The sequence below is a fragment of the Chiloscyllium plagiosum genome, chromosome 6 (assembly GCF_004010195.1).
Source record: "Chiloscyllium plagiosum isolate BGI_BamShark_2017 chromosome 6, ASM401019v2, whole genome shotgun sequence".
Classification (NCBI taxonomy): domain Eukaryota; kingdom Metazoa; phylum Chordata; class Chondrichthyes; order Orectolobiformes; family Hemiscylliidae; genus Chiloscyllium; species Chiloscyllium plagiosum.
The window spans coordinates 3,278,650-3,302,717 of NC_057715.1; the positions used below are offsets into that span (position 1 = coordinate 3,278,650).

General features: G+C 42.9%; 1 protein-coding gene and 1 long non-coding RNA gene across 4 annotated transcripts in view; one reads left to right on the forward strand and one right to left on the reverse strand.

Moving 5' to 3' along the window:
• Window positions 1-19,505, reverse strand: part of LOC122550434 (protocadherin-17-like) — a 135,118-nt gene extending 115,613 nt beyond the window's left edge. For all 3 annotated transcript variants that reach the window (XM_043691166.1, XM_043691165.1, XM_043691167.1), the window contains exon 1: window positions 16,379-19,505. In XM_043691166.1, the coding sequence (XP_043547101.1) occupies window positions 16,379-18,865 (2,487 nt within the window). In that variant the 5' untranslated portion in view covers window positions 18,866-19,505. The remainder of the gene's footprint in view (window positions 1-16,378) is intronic.
• LOC122550436 overlaps window positions 18,796-24,068 on the forward strand; it is a 101,652-nt gene continuing 96,379 nt past the window's right edge. Inside the window, exon 1 of the long non-coding RNA XR_006311852.1 lies at window positions 18,796-18,859. This is a non-coding gene — a long non-coding RNA (uncharacterized LOC122550436). The remainder of the gene's footprint in view (window positions 18,860-24,068) is intronic.

The window sequence follows — 24,068 nt, forward strand, 5'->3', positions numbered from 1 at the left end:
TCTGTGTGTGTGGCTTTCCTGTATACCCTTGTGGTGAATTCTCCGTTTGGTGTTCTCTGTACCATTCTTTTGGTTTTTTGCTGAATGAAGTTAATGGCTTCATCCAATTCCTGGTGTTCCTATGATGCTAGGCACAACAGATAAGATGACCCTGGCAGATATCATAAACCTACCACACCTAATATTGCAAGTTTTGTTTATCCTAATGCTACTCCAGAAATAATTTGTATCATACTAGTATTCCATATTATCTGTTTGTGATATGGAAATGTGTCCTGGTCTAAATGTAGCCTTAATGAGCCTGGTCGCAATTCTGTTTGCAATTCAAAATATCCCACTTATAGGAAGAAGTGAAAAAGACCAAAAAAATGTGCAACAAGCTATATCTATTCCCAAAACAAATATGGAGGTTTATTCCACCTATACACAAGATTGCACCCATGACGTCATGTTAACTCCTATTTTTCTGCCTGTGTAAGGTTTCAGCTCAGAAGCCTCTTCAAGTAAAAACAAAGAACATTACAGTACAGGAACAAGCCCTTCAGCATACCAAGCCTGCATTGATTCCTCGTCCTTATTTAGAGCTGCTACTTATTGCCCATATGTGGTTTCTATCCCTCTGTTCGCCTCCCATTCATGTGTAAGTCTTAAAGAGTTACTTAATACCACTACGTAACATGTCTTCATTCACTTAATTTCAGTTCAAAGAAAGGGCAAACTGTCTGGACACAAATTATGTAACAGAAATAAGGGAGACTCATACTGTAGTGATGGATTGGAACTGTTAATCAGGGCACCCTGGCTGACAGATATAAACAAAAGTGTCAGAGGTTCTGTTCACTCTGAGTGCTGGGTCTGAGCAATCCGGACCATTGTCAATTACTATTCAAATGTAAATAAGAGGCGAGTTAGAGATGGGAATGCCGGTCTCTGTGGAGTTATTTCCCAGCCAATATGAAAACATAAAGCATAAACAGCAAAAACATAAATATACCACTTTTAACACTGAAAACACCCCAAGGAATTTTGGAGGTGTAAAATAAAAAAAACATGAAGCTGAAAGAACAGCTTTTGTATCTGTATGCAGTGATGCTAGCTACGAACATAGCCATAAAACTCTCCACTTCAATGATTCAGCTTTCTTTTTGAGAGTTCTGCAATAGAAACCTCAATACAGCACATGAACCACCCAATTTGAAACAAATGTTATCGATCCATCTTCTCGCTTGCTTATTTGTTATCCTTTTTTCTGTAGATAAAGCCAAAGCAATTTTGGCAAAAGGGTTTCCAAATAAGGGTCCTGAAATCAGAATTATTTGCAATTCCAATCAAAGCTTTAAAAAAAATCTATTAAAAGCCATGGAATAATCAAGACTACTACCACACAAATTCATCAAATCTGTCAGGAACTTAAATTGGGATAGACTCGTTACAGATATCACCTTATCCCATATCGTAAGTGTGAACTCACATTTGGGGAAGAAGCTGGATTTGTTTAAATGACTACAGTCCATTGAAGACTCACCACTGAAATCAGACAAACAACTACAGATGCTGAAGACCTGAAATAAAAACAGAAATTCCATGGGTCTGACAGCATGTTTAGATTCCCTGCAGTGCGGAAACAGGCCCAACAAGTCCACACCGACCCTCGGAAGAGTAACCCATCCAGATGCATTCACCTACTAATGCACCTATCACTGGGCAATTTAGCATCGCCAATTCACCTGACCTGCACATCTTTGGACTGTGGGAAGAAACCCACACAGACACAGGGAGAATGTGCAAACTCCACACAGACAGTCGCCTGAGGCTGGAATCAAACCTGGGTTCCTGGTGCTGTGAGGCAGCAGTGTTAACCACTGAGCCACTGTGCCACCCATGTAACTGCCACCGCCCAAAATTCACATAGCAAAGGATGGTTGTGTGGTCAGAAAATAGATTTAACGCTTCGAGTCCAGTGAACTTGTTCTGAAGAAGAGTCTCTGAACCGGAAATGTTTCTCCAGTAATTTCTGCTTTTGTTTGAGAATTCACTGTTTTCTTCTTGCTTTGTGCCTAACACTGTTAAGATGCTCCAAGACTAGGCAAGCTAAATGAATTTCACACAATAAGATTTCGAACATATAAAAATCTAAAAAATATAAACAGTCGTTAAGAAATACCCCCAGTGTTGGAAGGTCACTGGTTTGTTTTCATCTATTTTGCAAAATGTGGAATATGTCCAATTATTTTGGAATATGGAGCTGTTGTTGACAATTATTATTATTCTTTAATAAACATTTATGTGATCTTTCATACGTGTCAGTTCATTCATTTATTGCTTAATCCAACAGCACCAGTAACAGCGCTGCTAGCTTGGCTATATTACAGCAACGTATTTACATCATTCAGTAAAAATATGTCCTTAGCAATAGGTTCACTGTCAATAAAAAGCACATTAAGACCCTATTGAAAGGGTTTCCCTGTCAATTACAAATACAGACAGGATTCTATTGCCAGATTTCTCCTGTCAATTTAATACAGTAGGTCATATTAACAGCACTGTCTTGTCAATAAAACAGTTCTGAATCCTATTAGTGATGCTATCCTGCCAATATCATCTGATTTCTTATTTTGCAGCCTCTTCAGTACCTAAAGAATGGGATTATAGGGTTACTTTGTGTCTATCTGATGTACTGCATATAAATTTATCTGAAATTTGAAATTTTCTCTGAAATCTAACTATTAAACTGCATGGTTTCTCCACATATATGCATACAAGTAATAATTATCAAGCAGCCTTACCAAATGAGGAACAGTCTTTGAATCATACAGAATACAGGAAATGAACAAGTAACTATTATGTGCTGATTATTTTAGACGGTACTGTTACAAATCATGCATCTAGTCCATGCATCTGAGAGCAAACCAGTGGTTATAGTATGTAATGGGTGCATTTATAGTTGCATGCACGGGTAAGCAATGCATTTTACAACCTCAGGACATTGCAAAGCACTCTTGCAGTCAATTAAATTGAAGCATTTGGATTCATGAAACTCAGCATGAAAATTGTTACAAAGCAAGATTCTCGAAATTAATTTATGGAACAACGAGATAAACTATTTTAAGGATGTATATTGAGATAAATATTGAACAAGACATTGAGGAGAACAATCCTATTTTTTCTACAAATAGTATCCAAGATCATTTTCATCCTGAGAAAACTTGGTTTAATATTGTATCTGAAAGGCAGCACCTCTGATAGTTTATCTGTTCCACAAAACTGTCTTAGATTATATGTTCAAGTTTCACGAATTTGGTTTTTGAAGTCACAATCTCTTTGTTCAAAGGCTAGCATACTCCCCAGTGAACCAAGGCTGACACCTCTGCATTTATAGCCAGGTACCAGTATATTAGACTGTCAGAATTTGTGCAATACAGAAATACAAGAGAGCATTAAAGCCCAACATTGCCAAAATAAGGCTGAATTATATTCAATTAGAATAGATTCTTTGTTTCATCAGATCTTTATGATTTGGAGAAAAGCATGATTTATGTAGTAACAAAGTTGTAAATGCCGCATTTCTGAATGAGCTGAATTAATAAACATTAAATAAATTTGCATGAGAAGAAAATAAAAACGAACATTTTCAAATAGCTCACTTGCTTAAATGTACAGAAACTTGCACATTACAAGAACTTCATTTGTGTACATTTCGATATGCACTGTCATCAGTCAAAATGAATGGTGGCTCTGGACACTGAATTATGTTTAGATGCAACATCCTTGTCAATGCTAAATCTTGCCACTATTTCAGTAAATATCAAAATCCAACTTTCAACTGCTGTTGGAGGATTATTTTGTTGTTGCTTGGCACATTTAATTACCAGCAGCAAACTAATTTGCCAATGCATTGCCACACTTAGACAGTAATTCTTCCCTATTTCAATATTCTCCACCACAAATAATTAAAAAGGTGAGTCATGTCAAAAATTTCTCTGAATTGAACATCAATGAACAGGCTTTGCAGATTACTCAGTGAGTAATTCAAAATGTCTGGAATTAAGCAGACACAAGCGTGTAAATGTGCTTTGAAACTGAAGAGCCACTGGGTAGGATATATAAGCTAAAAGAATTTTTATCAGTGTATACGCAAGAACTATCGAGCAGTCAATGTAGTCAATGTTACTGCTTAAAAGGAAAACAAAATGACATAACTTACCTCTACACTGATTTCAAGACATACCTATAAACACCCTTTGCCCTTACAACACAGAACAAGATAACACGGACATAGGAAAAGGAGTAGGCCATTCCACCTGTTTATCCTGTTCTGCATTCAAACTGATCACGAGGGGGCATAACTACAAATTGAGGGGTGATAATTTGAGATAGATGTCAGAGGCAGATTCTTTACTCAGAGAGTGGTAAGGGCATGGAATGCCCTGCCTGCCAATATAGTTAATTCAACCACATTAGGGAGATTTAAACAATCCTTGGATAAGCACATGGATGATGATGGGATAGTGTAGGGGGATGAGCTTAGAATAGTTCACAGGTTGGCATGACATAGAGGGCCAAAGGGCCTGTTCTACGCTGTATTGTTCTATGTTCTATATATAATTGATGACTTAACTCAATTCCACCTTCCCATTATTTTTAATTCTCTCAAGAGATGCGGGCATTGCCTGCATGCCAGCATTTATTGCCAGTCCCTTATTGCCCTTGGGAAGTTGATGGTGATCTGCTCAGTCCATGTGCTATAGGTAGACTCACAAGGCTCTTAGGGAAAGAATTTAAGGATTTTGATCCAGCGATATGGAAGGAAGAACGATATATTTCCAAGTCAGGATGGTGAGTGGCTTGTTGGTGATGGTATTCCTATGTATCTGCTACCCTTGTTTTCGAGATGGATGTGGTCGTGAGAATGGAAGATGCTATCTAAGGACCTTTGATGAATTTCAGCAGTGCACCTTGTAGATAGTACACACTGCTGCTACTGAATGTTGGTGGAGGAGGAATTGGCTGCTTGTGGATGTGGTGCAATCAAGTGGGCTTTTTACCTTCAATGGCGTCAAGCTTCTTTAGTATTGTTGAAGCTGTATTTATCTTGCAACTAGGGAGTATTCCATCACATTCCTGGCTTATGCCTTGTATATGATGGACAGCTTTGGGAAATCATGATGTCAGTTAATCATTGCAATATTCCCAGTCTCTGACCTGCAATTGTAGACACTGTGTTTATGTGGCAAGTCCAGTTGAGTTTCTGATCAACGGTAACCCACATAGTGTTAATAGTGGAGGACTCAATGTTGGTAAAGGTGCAGTGGCTAGATTGTCTTTTACTGGAGATAGATAATGTCTGGCATTTGTGTGGCATATATGACAGTTGCCACATGTCAGCCCAAGTCTGGATATTGTTCCGGTACTGCTTCAGTATCTGAGGAGTTATGAATGATGCTGCATATTCTGCAAACATCAATGAACATCCTGACTTGTGACCTTATGGTGGAGGGAATGTCATTGATAACGCAGCTCAAGCTGGTTGGACCTAGGACACGTCCCTGAGAAACCCCTGCAGAGATGTCCTGGAGCTAAGATGACTGACATCTAACAAACACAACTATCTTCTTGTGTGCCAGGTATGACTCTAACCAGTTGTGATTTTGTCCCCAATATCCATTAACATCAGTTTTGCTTGGGGTTCTTGATGCCACACTCGATCAAATGCAGCCTTGATATCAAGGGCTATCACTTTTACCCCACCTCTGGAATTCAGCTGTTTTGTCCATGTTTGAAATAAGGCTGTAATGAGGTCAGGAGCTGTGTGACTCAGGCATAACTCAAACTGGGCATTAGTGAGCAGATTATTGCTGAGTGGATGGTGCTTGATAGCAATACTGACGTGTCCTTCAATCAACTTTACTGATTATCAAAAGTAGGCTGATTGATAATTGGCCGAGTTGGATTTGTCCTGCTTTTTGTGTATAGGACATAAGCAAGCAGTTTTTCACATTGTCAGGTAGATGCCAGTGTTGTAACTGCACTGGAACAGCTTGGCTAAAGGAGCGGCAAGTTCTAGAACATTAGACTTCAGTACTATTGCCAGAATGTAGTCAGGATCCATAGCCTTTGATATATCCAGTACCTCCAATTCTTTCCTGATATCACATGGAGTAAATCAAATTGGCTGAACACTGGCACCTGTGATACTATGGACCATCAGAGGAGGCCACGATGGTTCTTCCATTAGCATTTCTTGGTGAAGATTGTTGTGAATTTTTCAGCCTTATCGTTTGCGCTGATATGCTAGGCTTTTTCATCATTGAGAATGGGGATATTGGTGGAGCCTCCTCCTCCAGTGTATCTAAACAATATTCAAGATGGTGCAAACAACAGGCGACTCTTTGCGAGCTCTCAATAGCATAACTTATTCTCACATTTCTTACAATCGTTAAACACCCTATGTTCTGTATGACCTTGTATGCTATGATCTGCCTATGTTGCTTGCAAAATGAAACTTGTCACTATACTTAGGTACATGTGGCAACAACAAAATGATATCATTGTCTACGCTATTGCTTTTGAGTAGAGATATGCCACTTAATCAAGTGATAAGAATTCATGGTGTCTGGAGTCAATGTTGAGGACTCCCAGGACAACTCCTTCCCAACTGTATAACAAGGCGCTTCCACCTCTGCTGTGTCTGTCCTGCCAGTGGGACAGGACATATTCAGGGATGGTGACAGTCGTGTCTGGGACATTGTGTCGAAGGTATGATTCCCTGAATCTGATTGTATCAGGCTGTTGCTTGACCAGTCTGTTAGCCAGCTCTCCAATGCTGGCACCAGCCTCCAGATGTTAGTAAGGAGGACTTTGCAGGGGTGACAGGGCTGTTCCGAAGCCTAGGTCGATATCAGGTGGTCCATCCAATTTCATTACTTTGAGACTCCATCATGACTGTTACAACTGAGTGGCTTGCTCAGCTATTTTGGATAGCAGTTAAGAGTGAACCACATTGCTGCGGCTCTGGAGTCACATGTAGGCCAGATCAGGTAAGGATGGCAGTTTCCTTCTCGAAAGGATATTACTGACCAGATGCATTTTCTGTCAATCAGCAACAGTTTCATGGTCGTTATCCATGATATTCTTAATTCCAGACAATTTTAATGAATTCAAATTCTGCCATCTGCTGTAACGGTATTCAATAGAACAGCTATGTTTCTCAACTAATAGTTTAGTGATAATATCACCAGGCCATTGCCTCGCTCTCAAATCCATATCCCTTATCCCCCTACCTTTTGTCGTCATTAAAACTTTACTGACTTCTGCCTTGAACATGCTCAATGACAGAGTTCCAAAACCCTCTGGGTTAAAGAATTCCAAAGATTCACATACTCTCAATTAAGAAATTCCTCCTAATTCCAGTCTTAAGTAGCCTACTTCTTATTTTGAGACTACGTCCTTTAGTTCTCAACTCACCTGCCAGCAGAAACACCTGACCTACACATAACATGTAATTTCAAATTTTGTGAATTCTCCCTCATTCTTGAGTTTTCAACTCAAAACAGACACAGAATCTTCAATTTCTCCTCATAGAACCACCTTCTCAGGATTAGTCTGGTGAATATTTGTTGCACTCCCTCCATGGCAAGTGTATCTTTCCATTGATAATTAGAGCAAAACTACACACAATGTTCAATGTGGGGTCTCACCAAGGCCCTATTTAGTGGCAGCAAGACATCTTTACTCTATAATCAAATCTCTTTGCAGTGCAGAAAATATACTACTTAGTTTCCTAATTGCTAGCTGCACCCACAGCCTGGCTTTTAGTAACTTGTCCCTTTGATAGCCACAGCTGATTCACATTTCCTGTTGGTTTTTTGTGTCAGGTTATAGACAACCAGGTTTAATTGAAATCGCAAGCTTTCAGAGTGCTGCTTCTTCATCAGGTGAACTGCACTTCACTTGACAAAAGAGCAGCGCTCCGAAAGCTTGTGATTACAAATAAACCTGTTTGGACCTGGTGTCGACTACTGACTTTGTTCACCACAGTCCAACATGGTTTTTTGTGAGGTTGAGGAATGTACATTTGTTAAAAACTATCAAATAGCTCTTTAAAGACCATACATTGCTTTGTCTACTGACAAATCTTTTTTGTGCATTTTCGCAGCCCACCATAGCCAACCTGTGTCTTATACTTAATAGTTTAATTGCAAAATTTTGAGGATTTGGCAATCTAAGACAGAGAATTCTTGATAAAATCAGCATGTCTGGCAACATCTGTGAAGAGAGAAAGTCTTCTTCAGGACTGAACGTTTTTGAAAAATTATTTTTATATTGTTTTGACAATGATAAGGAGTAAGGGGACAAATGGTGTAGAGTTCCAGTGTAAAAAAACAATGTGGCAGTTATTAATAGTGGTGTAAGACAAAAAGAGATGCAACATGCAATAGGTGTAAATTAGGATGTGAAAGAGAGCGAATAGGTCCTCTCTACAAAGAGCAAAATAAATAAGACACATACAAGACATGGCTGCGACAGGGAGATGTGTTGGCAGGGGAGTCACCAGTTGAGGAAAAAAAAGGTCATGTTGGAAGCGGCCAATGAAAGGTGGCATCATCAGAACAGATGTGGCAGAGATGGAAAAACTGGGAGATTGGACTGGAATCCTTGCAAGAAGAAGGGTGGAGAGGTGCAGTCAATCTTCAGTTTCCTTTGCTAGATTTAAGACATTAGTTTCAGAATAAAGGATATCACTTTCAGTCCATCAATTCTCAACTAGTCCAATCCCTAATACTGCTCCAGAAACCCATCTCATCTATACTCCAGGAATTCATCCTCCATAGTATGCTAGTTAGGCTTACCATATCTAAATTTAAACTATTACTTTATTATTCATGTTACACACAACTCCAATATCCTGACTTTTTGAATTCATCGATAGTCTGTTTGCCAAGCTAGTGGGCTTGTAAGCAGATATTTTGTCCCCTTTCTAGGTGACACAGGAGGCAACACAGTACTGATGATGTCATCTAGAAAGAGGATGAAATATCTGCCAACAGACCTATTAGCTTGGTGAGCCGACCAACAACGAATCCAACCAGTTCCCAGACTACAGATCTTCACAAAAACTTTAAATCCTGATTTTTATTATGCCCAATATCACCAATACCGGATAATGGCTTACAAATATCTCCAACCAATGATTTCTGCCCCTTGGTATCTCTTAGCTCCATCCAAACTGGTTCTAGATCTTGATTCTTCAATCTAAGATCCTCTTTCCCTCATGTATTGATCACATCTCTTATTCAAAGCATGAAGTGACCTCCTTTGCCTTTGTTCTTATCCTTCCTAATGACAAATATCCTTGAATATTCAGTTCCCAGTCTTGGTCATCCTGTAACCACATCTTTATAACAGCAATTAAATCATACCCTTTACTTGTATTCAGACCTAAGAGCCAATTTGAAACTTCTATGCAGTTTCTGTGGTTACCTCACCCTCTTAGACCTTCTTAGATGTTTGGATGTGTTCTCATGTTTCCATGCTTCAAGCTTACTGCATCCATGTTGATATAGAAATATGTATATATATTGTGTTTTATTGGGTATTAATCACATTCAGCCAGGTAAAGTAAAAATACTTCTAACATGCCAACATTGATATATTTTCATTGTCACAACCATGTTGTATCTGATGGAAAATCAAATTTCCCTTTCTTACAAGCATTTGAAAGTTGAAACTATGCAGCACAGATATGATAAGATCCCACACCAAACACCCTTAAATTTGCTTCTGAAAACTTTAAATGAAAACAACACATATAAATATATGAACAAACGGGTTAGGATACTTTTGACCATTCCTAGTGGGGTTGCAGTGAACTACCGTTGTGCATTGCTACAGAAGTCTAAATTTGAGTCTGAACTGAGACCAATCAAATAAATTCTTTGAATGACATTAACAAGCTGTTATTAAACCAATATGAACAGTTAGAGCTCACACCTGCTGGGAATAGTTCAAAAGCACAAAGCTGCCAAAGAATCTGCAATAAATTAATAATCTGACTATGAGGAATCCTGTGGATTAATTGTGTGATAAACTAAACAAGTCATGTTGGTACAGCATCTTCTGAGATTAAGGTTAAGGTGGATTTTTGGGAGCAAGTGGAAGGGCCTTGTTTCTGCATGAAAAAGATAAGTGAGGGAAAGAAATTTAGTTCCCGGACCAATATTTTCCACGCTAATTTGAAAGGAAAGTATGAATAATTAGGCTGAGTACTTCTCTTTTATGAAAAGAAATTGTTTTAACAGACTATTTTAAATTTTATTCAAGGGATTTGGACATTGCTGGATAATTCCTATTGAACCAGTGAGGTCCATCTAGTGTTGAACTCCAAGATTTTGCCCTAGTTAAAATGAAGGAATGGCAGTATAGTTCCAAGTTAGGATGATGTGTAGCTTGAGGGGGAAGTTGCAGGTGATACTGCTCTGATGCTCTTGTCCTTCTTGGTCAGAGAGGTTGCAGGTTTGGAAGGAGTTGTTGAAGGGACATTGGTGATTTGCTGCAGTGCACTTTGTTTATTGTACACATTGCTACCAATTTGCATTAGTGATGGAGAGAATAAATGTTTAAGGTGCTGGATGGGCTGCCAATCCAGCAGACTGTCTTGTCTTGGATAGTGTTAAGCTTCTAGAGTCTTTGTGAAGCGGCAGTTCTGAATGTGGACGAACTTTGGGGAATTGAGTGTTAAATTATCCATTGCATATTCCAACCCTCTGATTTGTGTGTATTGTCACAGCATTTACATGGCTAGACCAGTTAGATTTCTGTCAATGGTAGTCTGCAGAATGTTTATGCTAAGGTTACTGAATGTCAAATGTAAATCACTAGATTCTGTCTTACTGGAGTTAGTCATTGACAGATAGTTGTGCACATTTCAGCTCAAGCTTGGATGTTGTCCAGGTCTTCCTGCATATGGACACGGATTGCTTCACTACGTGAGGAGTCAAGAATGATGTTGAACATTATGCAATCATTACAGAACATCTCCACTGAAGATGTCTGTTTTTGGGGAGGGGGGAGTGGAATGGTAATTGATGAAGCAGCTGAAGCTTGTTGGCCTGGGGACACTAGCTTGACAAACATCAGCAGGTATGCCCTGAGACTGAAATAACTGACTTACAACAATGTCCATCTTCCTCTGCATTAGGTATGACTTCCTATGCATTAGGCATGACATTAGGTATGAGATCATCCTCTGAGACTGAAATAACTGACTTACAACAATGTCCATCTTCCTCTGCATTAGGTATGACATTGAGGTAGCATTTGACTGAATTTGGCATCAAGAAACACATGCAAAATTGAAGTAAATGGAAATCAGGGTGTTTTACTTCAATTTTGCATGTGTTTCTTGATGCCAAACTCAGTCAAATGCTACCTCAATGTCATGGGCAGTCACTCTCACCTTACTTCTGGAGTTCAGCTCTTTGGTTCACATTTGGATCAAGACTGTAATGGGGTCAGGAGCTTTGAGGCCCTGGTGGAACTCAAACTAAGCATCACTGAGCAGGTTACTGCTGTGCAAGTGCTACTTGATAGCACGGTTGATGACAGTGATGAACTGCTCGAGATACCAAGATAATTTGTGTAACCCTAACAGAACATTCTGCAGATTTATCCCAGCAACATTAGCTACTGAAGCAAAAACAATTTAAATGCCAATTAAAATCATTGAACTGTTAGGTCAGTGTGTTGAAACATAGGTTAGCAAATGCATTGCTGTGCACACCCATTCACAAGAGGACATCATAGGTTACAAGAAGCTAAAACGAGAATGTTAAAGTGGAATGTGATATAGAATGACAATAACATGCATTTACATAGTACCACACATGTAATGAAAGTAAAGACACTTCAAAAATATATAATTAGGAAAAACTGGTGTCAAATCAAAGAAGAATTAAAACAGCAGTGGTAGATTTCAGAATTACTTCCAATGAGGTGAAAAAGGGTGTCAAGTTTGGGGCTTAGACCTCTGAAGGGAAGGCAAACAATGCAAGTGGGTGTAGAAAGTCAAGAGTGCACATTGCTGTGCACTGACAGAGAAGTTTCTCACTGACCGGAGATGGGGTGTCTCACAGTTACTAAGAAGTCGGTTGCTTACATGGAATTGACATTGACAAGTATTGTGTATTTCACGCCGACAGGTCTATCACTCTGACTCTCGCTGAGTGGCTTAGGCTAAACCAAGTGGATAGCCTCACTTGAAAAACAGGGGGTCATAACAACTTGCCTTGATGGGTGGAAGTCTTTCTCATTAGCAGAGGGGAGTTCATACTGACCGGAAGAATCTCAAATGCCTGAGGTGTGTTTCAGTGGTCTAAGGGTATACAAACAGATTTGGTATTAGATCTCACACTGATTAGGGCTCTCATATTGATTGCAGGTCTCTCATTCACTGGTGACTCACAGTAAAGGGCCAATTTCATAGTGAATAGGGTAACCTCACAATGACCAGGTACACAAAGCCTTTAAGGAATCTCACCTGCTAGGAAGTTTCAATGATGCAACAGTTTCATTCTTACAAAAGGATCTTTCACTACGGAATGTCTCTGACTGGGAGGATCTCACAGACTGGAAAGGTCCCAAAGACACTCAAAGGTCTCTGAGTAATGAGTAAGGGTGTCTCACTTAATGGAGTCTGTCTCATATCAATGTTTGATATCTTAAAATGGTAGTGGGGATCTAACATTGAGTAGGGGTCAGTGTCCCAGACTGGTTTGAGGATACATACTGACTTGATAGGTGTCTCACATTGACTGGAGAAATGGTCATTGATTCTTGGTGTGGAGGCTCATGGGAGCTTAAGTAGTCTTATACTGACTGAGGCGTTCACAGTGACTTGGGCAGCAATCATTAACAGTGGGGACAAGGTTTGAAACTCTTAATGGAGATGAGACTTCAAGTTGCCTCTCTGAGCTGTACTCTAGTGTTGGTTTAAGCACTAGAGTTAACCTGACCACTTTTGCTGCAAAAAAGGAAACATGCCAGAACATACATGGCAATATAACTGATTCTTTACCCAGTCATAGGATCTTATGAAAATATTTTTTGATAAATTAATATGATAAGATTCATGTTGGAGATATGTCAAGAAACATCATGCACAGACAGGCACTGTCATATTATGCATAATACATTCACCTTGGTTTCGGAAAGAAGAGAAGATTAGCATTCTATATTCAGATCATATGTTTTCAATATCTGCAAACTGAATAAGGTAAACATAGATACATATTACATTGTCACATATCAGTTTGCTACCAAACACAACAAAGGCACCACAATTAAATGGTGCTTATAACACATTCACCAGTTTTTAATTTGAAATGTTGAACAGAAATTAACTTCTGTATCTCATCTATACTATTATAGACTGCAATATGAAAGACTTAGCAAATGACAGCTGTGCTGGATTTATCTGATTAATCTATTTCTGATACACATTTACAGGTGGCCTCTTGGATATATGTATTCAGTTTTGTCAATTATACACTTTCCATTAAATTAATTGATTTCACCTGAGTTGTTATTTAATTGAAGCAGATCTTGTGCCCTTTCCTTATTTGACTTCGTATTGTACTGAGTTTGTCCAAAATAAAAATGATGCTTTTCTGTTATAAAAAAACTTCTACAAGTAACAAGTTATCGTGATATTTATTCTGCTTTCTCTATCACCAAACCTACAGTGAAAATATTCAATTATTCCTGGCAAGAGTGCCATTATCTGTGTGTATGCTGAATGTACTGCTGAAACGTGATGTTGATTTGGCAGAACTGTGTTCAGTATGATCATGGACTTACAAGGAAGCAATAAGAAAAATATAATCATTCTAAATTGCACCAACCAGCTATAGACAATGCAACAGTTCTAAACTTTTGTATTCACTAAGGGTCTTACAACCTTAGTTATCAATTGTAAACTCAAATGCTTGTAAAACTATACATCAACTATTTGTATGAGTGTGTTTTTTATGTAATGATTATGTAAATCCATTCATTAACTTTTTTAAATAGGTATAACTATTCTTCTATATAATCAAATAATTGTCTCATTGCTGCCAGTGGGACTATGGTTCAGTTTAAATTGACTGCTGCTATCTCTACATTGCACAAGTGACTGCATTTCAAAAAGTGCTTCATTGACTCCACAGTGCTTTGGGATATTGTACAAGATACTATATAAATGCAGATGTGGCTATTTGTAATGGTTTGCTATGCCATTTTCATTCCTCACATAATTACTGAACATGCCTTATGCAGCAATTCAGAAATTGATTTATCATTGTGAGATTTAAACTTTGTAAAACAGTCTAATTCAATCACTTGAATAGGTGAAAGTACATGAGAGTGCCCTACACGTAAATCCAAAGGATACTGACTCCGAGGTAAATTTGTTCATGTGATAATAATTTAGGCTACCAGCAAATCCTATTTTTTTTAAAAAAATCTTGGAATGTGATAGTAACAGGATATTTCACAACTAATTTCTCCATTCACCAACAGAAAGGTATCAGAGAATCACTGTGCAACAATAATCAAGGCATTCTGGATTTAGAATGGAAAGTTGGTCTATTTTTCAATGTAAAAATCTAATGACTTGTTCTTACTCACAAGCCATATTGCACAAAATGAGAATATTTCTGTAAATTAAACTGAGATCACATGTAATCATTTAGCTCTTCCAAGGAGACATTTCAATCAACTAGCCAAACTTACAGGCGATAACTTTCACCTTTTCAGAATAATCAACATCACCATTTGCAGTTACGTTTCTATTGTCAATTGACAAGTGCAAACAACTTCAAGTGAGAAGTGTAATTATGAGTAGCAGTGAAAGGAATTACAAAGTTGCTAAATTACTGTAAAACCCCAAGTAGTTCACCTCAAGTCCTTTAAGGAAGAAAAACAGCTGCCTTTATCCAATGTTAGCATGTATGTGACTCCAGTCCCACACCAATGAAGTTGGCTCTCAATTGCAATTTGAAGTGGCGAACAAGCCAACAGAACCACTAACCTACCAGAACAGATAGGCATTGAGAATAAACACCGCCTTGCGACTAATGCTTGGGTCTCCAGAGGTTATAATATAAAAGGTGGTGGAATTCACCACTTGAGTGTTTTAAAATGTTAGATGTCACAGGTAGCCATTGAAATCTGTCTGAACCACATACAATAATAAATAAGTATTAGAAACATTTTGCTGTGCTAAATATAACAGTATAAACATTACATTTGCTCTCATTTATTAGTGATACACTCAGGTAATGTTCCTTTGCGATAATCAAAACGTTTTAAAGTAGTGACCACGGTTTAAGCTTTTCTAAAAGTAAATTTGTGCGATGCAGGTGTCCAAATTATTACAAAATTAAATGCTTGCTTGTAGCAAAAGAAAATATCACTGTTTTGAAAAGTTAATGCCATTTATTCATATTAAAAATGAGGCATAATTTTGGTGTGTTTTCTCCCCACAATACTGCCCACAATCTATGTTAAGCATTGTTACCTTGCATTCTTTCAATGAAACCATGAAAAGTTCTGTGGATCTACAAACGTTACATCCACAGATACATTTCCACTGAAAAAAAATCAATGTGATTCAAAGTCAAACAATAAAATTAAAGTCTGTTCAGTTTTAACGTTGACTTGTGGAAGTTCTTTTGTTTCGTTAGCAACAACAGAACAGACATACTCGAGTGCATTTAGCAATCAAGGAAATAAAAAGAAAATTTGGACTCGTGCTTATGTGGGATCCTTGCATTTCCCGGGTCCAGTATTTCAAGGGTCCAATTTCTACCTTACACAATACGACTTTACTCATTAATCCCGATGCAGATCAATAACGGAGTCATTACATTCACACGAGGGAACGCGTTATATTATGAAAGTGTTGACTCATGATCGATAGTAAGTGCACAGAACTCTATGCCCAAGTTTTAAAGACGCACGGCACAATGTGGTCAATAACTTTCCAAAAGCAACAGGTCTTACGCAACGAAAGCATGAATGACACTAGAGTGGTGAAAACAAGAAGTGCCGGGGATCATTGTGGGTCAGGCAGCATCCATAGTGAGAGAGCAAGCTAACGTTTGGAATAATTGATTCTCCCTGGATGCTGCCTGAGCCGAGTCTAGGACTGGAAACGTCAGCCTGCTCTCTCCATGGATGCTGCCCGACCCGCTGTGATCTCCAGCATTGACTGAACAGCAACAAATGCTGGAGATCACAGCGGAGATCTCCGGCGTTGGTTGCTTTTGAGCCAGATCCCAGCATGTGCAAGCCACTTTTGCTCGTACTAGAGTGCTGCCGCTCTGAACGTGCGTTTTACCTGAATCAGTGACATTCTCGTTGAGGTCCCGTCGCCAGGGTTGGAACCCTGTCCGGAGAAAGTGTGACAGAGCCCATGGCCCTGGGGGACGGTCAGGTTGTTGGAGGTGGGCTTCAGGTACATGACTTCCGAGCGGGGGGAGCTGAGAGGCAGGCGGGTCTGGTAATCGAAATAAACGGGAGAAGAGGCCAGCGAGGGGCTGCTCACCACGTTCATGGCATCCCTCTCCTCGACTTCGCTCTGCACCAACATGATGTCGTTCTTGCTGATCTTCTTCTTCTTGCTGCCCTTGCCCCCCAGGTGAGGGTGCGAGTACTCGGCGATGCGGCAGTTGTAGGTGCGGATCTCCTTGTTCTCCCTGCGGCACTTGACCGCGATGGTGACCATCGAGGCGAGCAGGATGACCGAGATGGAGCTCAGGGTGACGATCAGCGGCAGCGACATGTCCCAGGGCCGCTGCTGCCGCCGCAGCCGGTGCTCGTCGTTGGGCGCCGCGCCCAGGTAGGCGACGATCACCAGGCGGGCGACCGCCGACAGGGACGGCTTGCCGTGGTCGCTGACCCGCACGACCAGCTCGGCGCTGGCGGCCTGCTCGTCCCAGGCGGCCTGGGCGGTGCGGATCTCGCCGCTGCTGGGGTCCATGTCGAACAGGTGCCGCTCGTTGCCCTCGGCGATCTCGTAGGAGAGGCGCCCGCTCTCGCCGTAGTCGCTGTCGACGGCCCGAACGGTCGCGACGACGTAGCCGAGGCCGGCGTTGCGGGGCACGTGGATCTCGGCGGTGTCGTTCTGCAGCACGGGCAGCACGATGACCGGCGCGTTGTCGTTAACGTCCAGCACGGTGACCCTGACCGTGGCGTTACTCTCGAGCGGCGGCGAGCCCGAGTCCTTGGCCTGCACCTTGAACTCGAACGACTTGGTGCGCTCGTAGTTGAAGGAGCGGAGCGCGTAGATGGCGCCGTTGGACGGGTTAACGGACACGTAGGTGTAGACGGAGACGTCGCCGACCCGCGACGGCACGATGGAGTAGGAGACGGTGCCGTTCTGGCCCAGGTCCGGGTCGTGGGCCAGCACCGAGCCCAGGTACTCCCCCGGGATGTTGTTCTCGGGCACCTGCAGCACGTACACCGGCTTGGTGAAGCGCGGCGCGTTGTCGTTCTCGTCCGCCACCCTGACGGTGAACGAGCGGCTGGCGTTGAGCGGCGGGCTGCCGTTGTCGCGCGCCACGATGGTCAGGTTGTAGAGCTCGGCGAGCTCGCGGTCGAGCGGCCGCTCGGTCAGCACCGTGTAGAAGTTGTCGTAGTTCTCCTCGAGGCGGAACGGCGCCGAGTTGGCGCCCAGCACGCGGCACTGCAGCTGGCCGTTGCGGCCGAAGTCGCGGTCGGTCACCTTGACCAGGGCGATGACGGTGCCCGGCGGCGCGGCCTCGCTCACCGGGCCCTGGTGAACCGACACGAAGCTGACGGCGGGCGCGTTGTCGTTGACGTCGAGCAGGCGGACGGACACCTTGCAGTGGGCCGGGATGGAGTTCGGGCCCAGGTCCCGGGCCTGCACGTCGATCTCGTAGATGCTGCTCTCCTCGTAGTCGAGCGGCGAGCGCAGCCGGAGCGCGCCGGTGCGCGGCTCGATGGAGAACAGCTCGCGCACCCGCGCGCTCACGTACGGGCTGAAGGAGTAGAGCACCTCGCCGTTGCTGCCCTCATCCGGGTCACTGGCGTTGACCCGCGCCAGCACGGTTCCCGCCGGCGTGTCCTCGCTCACCTCCACCGTCAGGCTCGGCTCCTCGAACGCCGGGCTGTTGTCGTTGGTGTCCACCACCTCGAGGCGGACCTGCACCGTGCCCGTCTTGGGCGGCTCGCCGCCGTCCAGCGCCGTCAGCTGCAGCACGTGGCGCGGCTGCTGCTCGCGGTCGAGCGGCCTCTGGATCACCAGCTCCGGGAACTTGGTGCCGTCGCCGCGGGACTTCACCTCCAGGCCGAAGGGCCCGCTGCCCGGCCCGCTCAGCTCGTAGCCCTGCAGGCCGAAGGGGCCCGCGTCCGGGTCGCGCGCGCTGGCCAGCGGGATGCGCGTGCCCGGCGCCGCGTTCTCCGGGATCTCCACCTCGATGCGCTCGCTCGCGAAGCTCGGCGCGTTGTCGTTGATGTCCACGATCTCCACCTTGATCATGCAGAGCACCTTGTCGTTGGCGAACACCTCGAGCGAGACCAGGCACTTGGCCGCCCGCTTGCACACCGCCTCCCGGTCGATCCGCTGCTTGGTGTACAGCAAGCCGCTCTCCCGGTCCACGTCCAGCAGGTGCGGCGCCGAATTCTCCAGCACCCGAAAGTTCGCCTTCCTCTGCTCGGGGCTGCTGCTCGCCAGCCGCGCATCCTTGGCGATGTTCCCGATCACCGTCCCGGGTCCCTGCTCCTCCAGGATCGTGTATTTCAGATTCTTCAAGGTCAGCGCTCCAGTCCACAATAAGGCAAAAATTACAGTGTGCAGGTACATTCCCAGAACTTGTTCCTTTCCTCCTGCCCCCTCCTTTCGCTGTTTATTTATCTCTCTCTCTCTCTCTCGCCGCCCCCCACCACCCCTCACTTTTTCTTTTGTTATTTTATATATCCTCCCCCCCTCCCACCTCTCAGTCCCAGGGCGTTAAACCTGTTGATTAACAGCTCGCAAAACAAACGAGCCTGCAGCAGCGTCGATAGACCTCCCTCCAAGAATCATTTCCAATTGTTATTGAGTTTGACCACAAGAGCAAAGTCTCCGGTCACCATCTTGCATTATAAATCCTTCAGAGGTGGGGAGGACGAGGAAGGAGGGGTGTGGAGTAAATTGATAATCTTGCTGAACACTTTTTCTCCCCGTCTTCTCTCTGCCACCCAGCGATCTGGCTTTTCTTTAGAAACTGTGCACAAGGTACAAAATCTTCTCTCCCCTGTTTACCCCCCTTTTCCTCTCTCTCTCTCTCCTGCCTTTTCGCCCTCAAGTGAAATCCGCAAGCCGCGGCGCCGCCGATGTTCCACTTTCAATGCTTGCGATGTGTTCCTTCCAATTTCATGAGATGCAGCTGGTCAGAATTTTGCATGCTGCACACACACACACTCTCTCTCACAGCGTCTGGATGAATATCTATCTGTGTGTGTTTGCGCCTCTCTCTCTCTCTCCCTCCACTCAAAATCCAAGGCAGCTGTTTTCTCTCTCGCTCTCTGTGACTCCGGACCAAACAGCAGGAAAAAACATTAAAATAAAAGCATTCTCCTTTTTTTCCGTTCCTTCTCCCCGCAGTCGGAGAGCGGCCGTTTGAATTTTTCTCCTCAATAAAAAAGCTGTCATTTGGAACCCCGAGGATTTCCCGTTTTTTTTAAAAAAAAAAGTCGACTCAAGAAACGATGAGAAGCGACGCGAAGCTTCGGTGACACTTAGTGAAGGAAGAAGAGAGAAAAATAAATAAATCAGATCGGATCGAATCTCTGCAGCAGCCTTAAGCTCTCGGTGACACACGTTACTTTCCCTGTTGATTCTCTCCAGTTGTGATGTGCAACAGTCTTGAGTGCTGCAGGACGTGGAGATTTGAGATGTTCTCTCTCTCTCTCTCCTCCCTCTGCTTTTGGTTTGTCTGTCTCTGCGTGTGTGTGTCTCTCTCTCGCACTCCCCTTGCCTTCTCGTTATGTTCCTCGCCCTCGCTGGTTCCAGTGTCCTTTTTGGACATGAACCTCTCGCCGACACGCTCCAGCACCGTGCCTCCTCCTCCTTTCCCTCCCCCCCTCTCTCCCCGCTCCACTCTCCCTCCTCCTTCCTCCGTTAAAACCTATAAAGGGGCTGCACAAAAAAAAAACCCGAAGCTTCTCCGGCCAATGAAGTGCTCGGACTCCTGTGGTACCGCCCAATTCGAGCAGACCAACCTCGGCCAATGGAGCTGGGCAAGGGGGTAGTGCGGGATGGAGGGGGACTGTGCAAACCGGGGAATGGGTGGAGAGGGGGAGGGAGGTCTCCGCCAGGGAGCGAGCATTACAATGCGCGCTCCCGAGGGCTCGCTCTCGGACCGCGGGTATGTGCTCTTGCAATCCCGCCGGCAATTCTTTCTGAATGGATCCGGTAGCCAAGTGCAATTTAATTGGAAGCTTTTTTTTTGTAAAATTCGAGTTAAAATCTCCAAAGTGAAATGTTCTCAGGAGGCGGGTGATGTGGGGAAGAAAGTGCTTGGAAAGATGACAGCGTTGGGAACTGGATCTCTCATATGAATGCGAACTCACAATAACGTTCAGTGTGCGTCAGTGCTGACGACTAGGGGGTAAAGTAGATACAGGTTAGGAGGCAACTTAATATAAATGATCGTCATAGCGAAGGAACTGGCACAATGTCTTTTTTAAGAAAATGTATAATATATTGATGGTGCATGTGATGATGCAAACAGGTAGGAGACAGAATGAGAGTGCAGGACTGGACAAAGAAAAATCATAGGGTCCAAAATAAACCTGCCGGGGCTTGTGTACGTGATTTTAGCAAACAGATCACAGGCGAACAAGGCGGATTTCTCTTTTCATTGTCACCACAGATAGAAGTTTTGGATTCGTGTTATTTTGTGTGGAACATCGTCACTTCGCTCCCGCGAGTGTTAATAACGGGAACGGGGTGTACAGGTACATAGCTGTAAATAGGCACAACAGCATCAAACCAAACAGCCCAGGTTAAGTTTCCAACGAAGGCGTGTGCTGAGAGGCTCGGCTGAGCGAATGCTTTGCCGAATCCCTATAGCGAGATCATGAAAAGGAAGTCAGGAGCTTTACTGGAAGAATTGACGGTAGCAATATATTCTTTAACCGATCTCCAACAATAATGCGCGTCAAATAGATCACATCCCGGTATTCTGCTCGATGTTAAAACCGATTTAAAAGTTGGCAGTTGTGTATTTAAGCTGGCATCTGTTCCGATGTGGGTGGAAATGCTTAATTGCAATCTATTCTGTCCGAGGAGCGAAAGCGGAGTTTGTAGCAAGTGGCGTTTAACAGAGGATTGGATAGTCATAATAAAGCACGAGTTGAAAGAATTGCAGTGGGTTTTTTTTTGCAAAGTTATGACATGTAGCCAGCAGTCGGAAGAAACTTTTTTTTTGGGGGGGGGGGGGGGGAAGCTGGTTACGAAATTGTTACTTGTCAGACATTCTCTCCAGGAGCCTGTAGCGATCTCAATGACACGCTCAAATCGAGACAAAGATTTATTCCGCCTCCAGTACCAGATTATATTCTCGCCACTGACAGGTACAGTGGGCAGCGGCTACTCGCCTCTGATTAAATCGCACAGTACTCTGAGCAGACGGACTATTGTACCATGTAATTTGAACAATTTCACTGCATATTACAAGGAAACACTCTAGCGTGTGCATTTGATGTAGAAAATAGCAGATGGTCGTAAGAGATTGATGAGAGGTGGAGGAAATGTTTTCTGATACATCTTGATAGGCTACGAGAGCGGTTCAGTTGTTTGCAAACTGTCTGAACCCATCCAGCGTGTTCAGCCGCAAGTTCCCATTTCCCCAGTTTCACCGATGTCACTCCAATATATCGATATCGTCGTCTATTTTGGTAAACAGCGATAAAACAGCAAAATGCGGGTGAACATTCTCAGCAGGAATTTTGCATAATACTGTTTTTATATTCCTGGTGAAGGGCTTTTGCCCGAAACGTCGATGTTCCTGCTCCTCGGACGCTGCCTGAACTGCTGTGCTTTTCCAGCACCCCTCTAATCTAGACTCTGGTTTCCAGCATCTGCAGTCCTTGTTTTTACCTTTTTATAGAAGTCTTTCTACAGGTCCTTATAGGGGCGTGTGTCCAAGATAGTTTGTTTTTTGCGTTAGACAGTAATATGCGAGCATTACAAACGTCTTGTAGAAAGCCCTTTCTCAGTACTTTTTTGTACTTTCTCACAGTATTTTAACCACACAATGAATCAGTTTATTTTAGATTTACGACAAAATCTCCGCATTTACAAGGATGATACCAGAACTAAGAGAGTACAACCATCTAAAAGAGACCAAGCTGGTGTTTTCCTCTGTATCGTTAAAAAATCAGAGGTGACCTGATCGAGACCCTGAAAATTAAGGAGTGGTTCAATGGAGTCGACATAGGTTATTTCCTTTTACTGCAGAGTTTGTACCAAAGGCCCATAAATACTAAGTAGTCACCAATAAATGCAATAGAAATTCAGGAAGCATTTTCAATCAGGTATAGTGAGAATGTGGAACTCGCTGTCACACAGGGCTGTTCAGTGAATTAAAACTGCATTTATCGGGAATCTAGATCATTACATAAGTGAAAATGAAATAGTAGGTCATATTGACAGGGTGATGTCATGCACTCCAAGTAAGGAGCAGCATTAGTAGAGTGCCTGGCTTATTATTTTCAGTTTGTTGATGCTCATGGATGGAAAGCTAAGCACTGTGGGCCTGCAACTCATGCAAGCTCCACTCTCCACAATAACAGTCATTCAAATTTATATTGTTGTACCATACTGCATTCTCCCAAGGATCATCATAGAAGCATTTCAGGAAAAAAATTAACAATGATTTGCATGAGGCAGTATTAAAGTTCAGGATCACAGGATCCGACAAGAGCAAGTTTTAAGGAAGGAAAGAGATATAGAAGCCGAGAGGTTTCTGCAGCAAATTGCAGAGCTGTGGGTCCAGGAGGCTGACAGCACAGATATCAGTGGGGAAGGAATTGGAATTGAGAAGACATAAAGTGCCAGAATGTGATGAATCTAGATGTCTCAGAGAGATCTGGGTGCTGAAAGACTTTACAGAGATAAGAGCAAGGCCCTGAAGAGATTTGAAAACAAGGACGAACATTTTAAAATCCAGGTGATGTTTAACCATAGACGAATATAGGTCAGCAATAGGAGTGACATCTGAATGGGATGTGTAAACAGGAACATGGACGGTAGACTTTTGACTGCCCTTAAATTTATGGAGGGTGGGATGCAGGAGGTTGCCAAGGCAGCTGTTGTAGAGGTTAAGGCTATCAGGTAACACAGGCAAAGATGAGGATTTCAGCAGCAGGCAAACTGAAGCAATGATGGATTTGAACAATGGAAATCACAGAGTTGGAAATAGGCCGTTTTATTTCTGCTGTGGGTCTGTGCTCAGTACTTCCTCTTGGGGTCAAATATTAAACAGGTTATGGGCAGCAGCAGAGGAGCAGATTAGTATTGGAAACAGCTCTTGATGATCTTTACGATGTCACTTGTTCTGGTTCATAAAGGTGTGGATTCAAGCCCCACTTCAGAGACATGAGCATTTCTAAAGTGACACTTGAATGCTGCATGGTCAGAGTTGTTAAACCAAGATTCCATTTCAGGTGGACATAAAATATCCTGTGACACTCTTCAAAGAAAAACAGATGAGATCTTCAAGATTGGAACAAATTCCTGTAGGTGCTGGAAGCTGTACTGAAAACAAAAATAAAATGCTGGAAATCAGTGCAGGTCCACTCTGATGAAGAGTCATCTAGACTCGAAATGTTAGCAAGATCTTCAAGGTTTCCTAGTCAATACTTATCCTTTGACTAACATTATTAAAACAGATTTGTGGTTAATTTCTCATTGTTTGTGGACCCTGTGGTGTCCATATTGGCGGCTGTGTTTCCAGCTTTATAATACTGGTAATAATTCAAAAGTACTTCCTAAGTATTGAAATTAGGAGGTCCTCAGG